General features: G+C 31.3%; 2 protein-coding genes across 2 annotated transcripts; both read right to left on the reverse strand.

The window, feature by feature from the left end:
* Nucleotides 1–708: 708 nt before the first annotated feature.
* LOC126670092 (60S ribosomal protein L39) lies at nucleotides 709–1,329 on the reverse strand. The gene is made up of 3 exons (XM_050363751.2): nucleotides 1,221–1,329; nucleotides 1,016–1,119; nucleotides 709–908 (listed from the first exon to the last, which is right to left on the reverse strand). Exons 1-3 carry the CDS (start codon nucleotides 1,221–1,223, stop codon nucleotides 860–862), a joined length of 156 nt encoding a protein of 51 aa, XP_050219708.1. The 5' UTR covers nucleotides 1,224–1,329; the 3' UTR covers nucleotides 709–859.
* Nucleotides 1,330–2,846: 1,517 nt separating this feature from the next.
* On the reverse strand, nucleotides 2,847–3,953 carry LOC126664927 (uncharacterized). Its single transcript, XM_050357560.2, has 2 exons — nucleotides 3,702–3,953; nucleotides 2,847–3,495 (listed from the first exon to the last, which is right to left on the reverse strand). Exons 1-2 carry the CDS (start codon nucleotides 3,864–3,866, stop codon nucleotides 2,974–2,976), a joined length of 687 nt encoding a protein of 228 aa, XP_050213517.1. The 5' UTR covers nucleotides 3,867–3,953; the 3' UTR covers nucleotides 2,847–2,973.
* Nucleotides 3,954–9,482: the final 5,529 nt, after the last annotated feature.

Genomic DNA, 9,482 nt, shown 5'->3' on the forward strand with positions numbered 1-9,482 from the left:
CAACAGTGGCAAACAACAAGCTTAATTTCCACTTCTCTGTCAACTTTGCAGATTGATCTGCTGAATCGCAAGCACGAAGTTTTATCCTTTCTTTGCACTCGCTCAAGTGTTCCGAATTTAAACTTCAGGACTCTTAGCAAAAGGACATAATCGTAGTACTAAGAAGCATTCAAACAGGCAAACAACCAAGGATATGACAGAATACGATTCTGTGTCAAAAAAAACTTTCAAAAGCATCACACCATCGTTCAAACCATCAACATCACATATTCACTCATCCTTCAAACTGACCAAATTCTAGTTTCTAATTCAAGGCATTATAGCGTTTCTAACAAACACCAAAGTAGGCTCAACACAGTCCACAAAGTTCTATTATTCCAAACTAAACTTAAAGCAATAATTCCTAAAATACTTCGACTCTTCGCCTTAGCCTATTGCAGTAATGCACCTTATGTTCGCCAATTCTAACCTCAAAATGCATTTTTTAAACTTAGACTAAGATTAGTCCGCAAATCAGTTCAGTGAACACTTACACTAAGATTATAATCTAAAATGGTAACATGTTTAAAACTAATTTGACCCTAAGCTCTACTTCCAAAGAAATAAACATAAAGAAATATCTATCTCAAATAACGAAGAAATCAAGAAAATAAATAAAAACAAACGAAAATAAAAGAAGCGTAATGAAATGGAAATAACAAATAAAACTTGAACATAAAATCTAAACTTGATCATAATAAAATGAGAATAACAGTCATCACAACAGCTAATCAAACATCAGTTTCTTTTCATGTCATTGCAAAATCACTTAATAATAGAAAAATTCATAAAAAGTTGAACATTATCTCTTTCATCAAGCTTAAAACCCTAGCTTGGTACGGCGCCAGTGTCTACGCTTGGCATTGTACCTGAAATGAATTTAAAACAGCTATAAGCACCACAATATAACAAATTAACATAACAAAATTTGAAAAATTGAATTACATAATATAAATAAATAAAATAAAATAATAACCTGATGGTGTTGTCGGTTCTCATGCGGATCCAATGAGGAATAGGCCGGTTCTGCCTCATCTTCTTCGCCAGTTTCTTCTTGATTATGAACGTCTTGTGCGACGGCTACACGATACAAAAACAGAACACGGCATAATCAGAGATATGTAAAACAGATCTGTTCATCACAATAAAGTATTGAATAAGAGAGATTAACGAGAAAATACCATTTTGGCGACTTGAAGAGGCTGCTAGAGAGTCTAGCTGCGAACTGCCGATAGTTCTGTAACCCTAGATTGTAAAAAGGTTTTATAACTTTAGAGGAGCCACACGACGTCGTTTCTGGTTTGATGAATATTTGGGCCTGTATAATGGGCTGCAATATTATGACCATAAGACTATGGGCCGAAAGAATTTTGATATACTATTACTAGCCCTTATGCGTAGTTATTGAACATTGGAATGTTAACTTTTGTTTTAATGATATCCTCCCAAAAAAAAATTACTCCATATTTTTTAAAAGTTTTGTTTAATATATTTTTAAAATTTGAATTCATGCATTAAAAAATTCAATGGAAAATAATTAATAAAGTAATATTATTAAGGGATTAATTTGTTTCAGGAAAATTCTAAACTTTTTTGTAAAATATTTAGAGTTCCATGTAACAAAAATAATCAAAATATTTATAACATTTTCAGTTTTGTGTAAATAAAACAATACAAATACAAATACAAAGATATATATATATATATATATATATATATATATATATATATATATATATATATATATATATATATATATATATATGTATATATATATATTATCAATAAATTAATTTCAATTACATAGAAAATATTTTTTATGTGTAGAAAATTATACCTTTAAATTTCTTAATACTTATACAATTAAAAATATAAACCAAATTATTATTTTTATGTTTATTCAAAGTATGTAACAATGTTTAATAAATTAAAATATATACTTTGCAAAAGTTACATTATTTCCAAACAACAAACACTAAATTATTTTGCTGAGTTAGTATTATTATATGTACATATGACTCATAACGTGATTCGTTAATGTATATTTTTATTATTTTTTATTTGATATAAATTAAAATATTATCTATTAGTATGTCGCCAACTCACATTATACATCCTAAATTTAAGTGTTGGAATATCAAAATTTGGACAATTCATATCTTATGCAAAATAACTTTTCAAAGAAGTGCACCTTGCCTCGAAAACTTCTTATAAACCATACTTATATACTCCCTCCATTTTTTTTAGCTGTCACTTTAAGCAAATGCATTTTTCCATTAATAGTTGTCTGTTTAGGAATTCAAGATAATATTAGCTATTATCTTCCAAATTTATCCTTCCTCTAATAAATGACTCTATGACTCAATTTACATAAGTATTTATTATATAATAGGATTATATGAGTATTTACTCCCATAATTTAAGACAAAAACCCCACTTTTTTAATATGTGCAACTTTTGCTAAATGGACAACTAAAAAAAATGGAGGGAGTGGTTAATTTAGTTCACCTGTCTTAATCAATATTTTAGTGGTAATTATAAAAAAAAATTCTTGATAATGTTGCATACGAGAATACATCATGCGTCACACTCCAATATTTGGTATTATTAATTTATTTTTGTAACTAATATAGCTCAACTAATCATGTATTATAGCGATATTGAATTTTCTTTTAGAGTACGAGTATTACACTAATCTGAATATTCTCGCTGCCATCCTTACGTACATATACAACATCGCACTATGTTAGGTTCAGATAAGTCGTGTGTATATATGAAAAGATAGAGAAGTTAATTGGCAGAACCGGTAAAATTTAAATATTATGATATATTTGACAGACGAGCTAAAGTCGCCGGAAATACATTGCCTCGTAAGGTTGACTAAAGCAACCTTTCGTTATTGCGGTTACAGAATCAACTAAATGACATAAATTTTCATGTTAGAATAGGCATATTGTTGGTGCTACTCACAAACTTATTGCCATGAAAATCAAACTCATACAACCCCCAAACAAGTGCAACAGATGACAACGCAACCGGCACCGGACCAAGTAGCCATAAAACCAAAGGAAATGAAATACACAGAACTCTATTCCCTATTAAACCCAACAAAAAACCTCTTTCAAATACCGTTTCTACATATCCCGTCGACGGCGAGCTCGCGGAATCTACATTGATCAAGAAATTTGAATCTATCAAGAATCCAAGACCCATAGAACTAAATAAGAAGCTAGCCAGAAGAAAGAATGATGATAACCCTAATTTCAGAACTGAAATTCTCCCGGACTGTGACCCGAAAACTGCACCGTTCATCAAGAGATGGCTAGCTTTATAAGCGTTGTTGGTTAAAGCTGCTAATGATAAGTTTACAAGAATTGCTATGGTGGCTATAAATATTGTTGCCATTTGCGTGTTTCTCAAGCTTTGTACTGCTATCATACTTTTCTTGTCATCACTCTGCATTAATTCCGAAAAAGAAAATTAGTTGTTATAAAATTTAGCGCGCCTTATAATTTTAACAATTAATTTTCAACTTTATTAATCTAAAATACGAACTGTCATTTCTTTTGCAGTACGGAGAATCTAAATAATTTTTTTGATATAAAAAATTGACGTGGATGCCGGAATTAGTAACTGAGAAAAAAAGAATTCAAATTTTTTACCTCTTTAATGGCAAGAAACCAACCTTTCCTCCGTAAAGAGTCAATTCCGATGGTGGTTTGAGACGGTTTATTCTTGAAAGAATGCCATAGATAGACATGGTAACTCACCATTAGAAAGAGACTTAGAGGGATTAATATAGTATCAAGATAAACAATGGCACTCATATTTTTTTGTAAATTTGATCAAATTGTCTCAATATGGTTTCGAAAATGAGGTTTGATCTCCTCGAAATCTTTTATTATATAGATTTGACTTATTATATAAGTGAACTCTAAGATCAAACAATTTGAATAAATAAATCTATATAAAAGTTCCATTTGGATGTAAAGTTTGTATTTGTGAAGGAATTTAAGAGATAATAAAATGGGTGATAGTGGAAATTTAGGTCATGATGTAATGTTGGGCATGGCAATTTAATATTGTTGTGCGATTGGACGGCTTCATTTGTGGAATAAATGTGATGGACATTAGGGATGGTTCATAAGTGGGGTTTGAGTAATGTGCCTTATATAGATAACACCAATTTTTTTGTTTGGGGTGATATAAATAACGTTTTTTTATTTAATTCTTGTACGTAAAAAAGATAAACTCCAAAAAATTAATTAGAAAATGATCTGATTAATATTTCATTTTATAAAAAAATTAAATTAAAATCTCCATGTGATTATATTTATTAAGTATATAAAAATCTCCATGTGATTATAGCAATATAGCATGTACATAAATATAAAAAAAGGCAAAAATTGAAACATGGGCTGTTCTGCCCCCATTTTCGTGAAATGAAATTATTTCTAATTGTATAATATTGGCTAAATGTTTCTATCTATCATTTCTAGTTTTGATGATAATAACATATTAATATTGTTCATCTAAACATTTCAAAGCTCGTATATTAAAAGGCTCTTGAACGTTTTATCTTGCAATTCAAGCAAAATAACTAGAGGACATTTAAATAATTAGAGTATTTACAGTCGTTAGACTTTTTTGAGTCTAATAAATATGTCATATCAGCTTTTCATTAAACTCAATTTTATTATACAATCTCTCACAATGGGTAGACATTAAAAAATAAATTGATAAAACCCACATCTAACTATATACAACACTTTCTTCATAAAAAAAACATATTGTATTCAAATTATTTTAAAAAATATATTATAACGGTTAAAGTTTTACAACGGCTATTTTACAATTACATAAAAATTAAAGGTACATAAAACTAAAATAATAAAAAATAAAAGTTACATAAATTTAAAAGTTACATAAAATTAAAATTAATATAATATAAGTTATTAAAAAATAGATCGTAAATTATTTTTATAAGTTAGGTATAATTTTTTTAAAAAACATATCCAATATAAAATAAAATTTAAGAAAATTTTCTATATGCAAAAAATAATTATGATAATATTAAATAGTAAAATACTAAACTATATCATTATTTAAAAAGAAATTATTTTAAAATATATTAAACATTATTAAATAAATAAAAAAAATAGGGACCCAACCATTAAACGGTTGGTGCAAACCATAAAAGTATCTGAGAAAATATAATTAGAAAAAGGTCCCACCAAAGTTCAACATTGTGTAGTACACGACAGAAAATATACTCTTCTTTATATACATTTATTAAGGGCGATTTGGAAAACTTGTTATGTATGAATGCTTTTTTAAAAATAATATACCCTCCCTCTTCTGAGCTACTGTAGGACCAACAGTTGGTATCATAGCAGGTTGTATGAATGCTTTTTTAAAAATAATATACCCTCCCTCTTCTGAGCTACTGTAGGACCAACAGTTGGTATCATAGCAGGTTTTAATTGCTCACGCTAATACATCAGCTTGCCAAAGTGATACAATGGCTAATAGCTCATCAGGTGCAATAATGCTTCTGGGTTACCGAAAGAGAGTTTAGTTTTCATGCGCTCTCTTTTTAATAGCTCTAACTATGATTAGTAGAAAGATAGAATGAATTTTTATGCATGCCTCTGATATTAAATTGTCACGACCCAAATTATTGAGCCGCGACCGGCGCTAGGGAATGGGAGTGGTAGCTCCAAAACCCGTAGCAAGCCTGAAAATACATACTAATTTTTCGCAATTTAAATCATATTTTATATATGACAATAATATCAAAATACGCACGACCCCTGTTTGAAATATACATCAGAGTTGAAGCGTTTTACAAAATAGAGTCTGTCTATTCTAAACTACTGCGGACTTGCTAGAATGAGAACTTAGTCTCATGACTCGTACTACTTCCGAGAATTAAAACTTCGGAAGCTTCAATCTCCATGTCGTACCTAACTTAACCTGTAAAAATTGGAGTGACAACGGGGTCAGTATAAAACTGAGTGAATACATTTAATTACAAGCAATATTACATAAAGAGTGAAAACGTTTGAAAACCTCTTTATATAGAAAGTATTCTTTTTGGATCATAATTCATACGATCTTACTTCGTATATTCACTCATACCTTTATAGGTCAGGTACGTGTCATAAACTAAGCGGTTATGTTATAGACGTACTTGATATACTTGCTTCATTCTTATGTCTTATGTACGTTTATACTACGTACATACTTGACATGTTTTCTTTACTGTTATAGTTTTGATTATCTTTATTCTTCTCATAAAGTTTCTCTGATTTTATCTTTCTGACATCGATAGCAAAGCCAACCGATGTAATCACTTCTCTGACATCGATAGCAAAGCCAACCGATGTGTTTTTCATATCTGACATCGATAGCAAAGCCAACCGATGTGTTTCACATATCTGACATCGATAGCAAAGCCAACCGATGTGTTTTTAATCATCTGACATCGATAGCAAAGCCAACCGATGTATCTGATATCATATCTCAATTATTGCTCTTATCTCATATTGATTCTCGATATATTACGCTTGATTTCATCTTCATATGAGTCCCGAGGACTATTATCGAGAATGGATAAGATACAGGTCTCGGGATTCCTCTACCGAGATCAACATTGTATCTTAGTTCTTATATTTGGTTGTACCATCGTACAAATTCTTGTTTTACGCTTATTATTTAATTCTATTTTCCGTTCTATTGTATTGATCCTTTATGGACCATGACATGCACATTCCAATCTACAATCATACATCTATAACACACGCACGTATGGTTATTCGTTATAATTAAAAGTACGTATGGGGACGTACTATGTTTCTTTATAACATATGAATAATAGTACATATAGGAATGTACTATACTTTTCTCGTACATATTTGGTTCGATACTTGTATATTGCTTAACCCCTTTCCCAGTATTTTAAACATATATGTTCTTTTCATCTATTTATGTTATTCTTAAAATAACGCAGTACGGAAAGTAATCATTTTCAAAACATACATACATGTACTTTTTCAAACATATATTAAACATATAAGTATTCATATAGTCGTCTGTATATGAAAATACGCGACTTTATGAATATTAACGAGTAATTAAAATGTACTCACAGTGACTGCTATCCAATACCGTAATGCTACCAATCTATCACGCAGGTTCTATGTATTGTCCGATCTTGTAGCTATTCCAGCTCGTCGGCCTGGTAGCTCGTTGGTACCTCCATTACTTATCCAAATTACCTGTACGTTTAATTCATAAACGTAAACTTAGTACCGAAATCCTAAGTTGTAAACTTAGGTTATCACGATCTTATTCTAAATACGTCTTTTAACTTTGATCGTGTTCTAATACTTAGTCGAGATACTTATTATATCTCTTAATCGTAGTCATATACGTATGATACTTCCAAACTTTAGGGTTTAGTTTCATTCCGATGAAGTTTCCAGTAGTTTTCAGGACAATGCGCAGGTGCTGCCTGCACACTGACACTGCTTAGTAAAACGACGATCTCTCCCAATTGAACCGTTGGATCGAGATGAAATTTGACAGAGGCGTTCCTAAGAGGCAAATCTATAAACTGACCGTTGGGATTTTGAATCTGGCAAGTTTTGAATAGTGTGCGAACGCACACCCTAATTTTTAAGGAGTGTGCGAACGCACACTCAATGTGTGCGAACGCACACCCTTAACAGCCCCCGGAAAGTCGTTTTCCGGGGCTTTTCAGCCATCCCGACGTGCTATACATTCAACTATACAAAACCCGCATCTCGGTTTTCATTAAAACGCTATAATAACTTCAAAAACGCCGAATTCAATCCTAAAACTCAATCTCACTAAAACAGCAATATATATTCGATTTTTAACCAAGTTTCTTGAAGATTTACCTTGAAACAAAGCTTAGGATCGATAGAGGATTCGATTCTGAAGAAATCGCCGCGAAAATCACTTGATTCGGACGTCGAACGGCGAAACGGCGGCGAAGCGATCGTAATCGGCGTTTGAAGCTTCTGGAGATCACCCTTCTGATTCTCCTTTCTTCATATTTCAATCCTTATATATTAAGGTTAAATGCTCACTTTGGTCCTCGCTCTTTTTGTTTATTATCCTTTATCCTTTAAACTTTTCTTTTATACGATTTAGTCCATAACCAAATCGATAAATTCTTTTATTACAACTGTTACGTATTATTTATATCTGATAAATAATACGAAGCTCGATATTAACACTTTCCCGTCAAAATCCAATATTTCCATTTCTGACACAAAGTGGCTAAATTACCACTTTGGTCTCTGTACTCTATTATGGGCTTTACTTGACATTTTTCCTTTTAATTCCAATTCTAAATTTAGAATTGAAATATAACCGTAATTTCCTCATAATTAATTTCCTGAAACCGACCTACTAAAATTTATTTATCTAAATTTTATCGGAAATCTTTCTGATTTTGCCATTCTGGCGAATCCAGACTGGACACATGGTCCAATTAGCTAATTAAATATTTTGGGGTATTACATTCTTCCCCCCTTATAAAAATTCGTCCTCGAATTTTCATATACCTTCCTTAAATACCTTGTTTAATCGTATTCTTACAAACTGCTATAATAGTTTACCTTTTTGATCTTCCTCGATAGTGAGTTCAGTTGTACTCACATATACACTTTATCATTAGGAATGATAAGCTTCGTCACGAGGCTCCCTCGTCTAGACAATCCATTACTCTTCTTTATTTGGTCGTTGTCACGGCTTGATCTTGTTTTCCACTTATTATATATAAGTTCCTTCTTTTACTACTTAGTACTGGATTCATATTTAGTATGAATCAATTCTCTTTCGTCGACCATTTACGATAATATCTCATTTATATTCCTTAACAAGTCCTTGTTCATAACCTATCATTCTTTTCCTTCCACACTTCCGCTGCGATACTCTGATTAATCATTCACTAACTGTTGACTTTACAGTTAGGTTCACACGGTCTCTTATCTATTACTATTTCTCGGTGACAGTATCTCGATATACTTATCGAGTAACTTCCTATGCTAACAATCCTTAACCTTTTTACTACTGCTTGATTCATAATCACTATGAATCAATTCTCTTTATTCGACCTTTTTGAACAAGGTTTGTTTGTTCGTCGGGTTCATATCCTCTGACGTATGTAATTTCTATGTTCCATTTTCTCATTCTAGAGGTACACTAGCTCTTAGCTTATTATACGTGGTCGCTATCACTTTACAAACGTGTAAAGTAACGCCATTGTACTTGTATTCTACATACAAGACTGCTTTAAAGATTTGCAATTCAAATCTTGATACCTCTCGCTTCACGATACACTATTCGTTATTCTCTACACGTATATCCTTATGTAGGCCTAACAAGATGATCAGTCTTGTTCTACGCCT

The sequence above is a fragment of the Mercurialis annua genome, linkage group LG1-X (assembly GCF_937616625.2).
Source record: "Mercurialis annua linkage group LG1-X, ddMerAnnu1.2, whole genome shotgun sequence".
Taxonomy (NCBI): Eukaryota; Viridiplantae; Streptophyta; class Magnoliopsida; order Malpighiales; family Euphorbiaceae; genus Mercurialis; species Mercurialis annua.

Excerpts from the sequence above, each read along its gene's own strand:
- LOC126670092 (XM_050363751.2), bottom strand. Across the intron at positions 909-1,015 it reads AGAACCGACAACACCATCAG|GTACAATGCCAAGCGTAGAC; the intron begins GTTATTATTTTA and ends AATTCATTTCAG.
- LOC126664927 (XM_050357560.2), bottom strand. The coding sequence starts at position 3,866 with ATGAGTGCCATTGTTTATCTTGATACTATATTAATCCCTCTAAGTCTC. Across the intron at positions 3,496-3,701 it reads GGTTTCTTGCCATTAAAGAG|AGTGATGACAAGAAAAGTAT; the intron begins GTAAAAAATTTG and ends GAATTAATGCAG.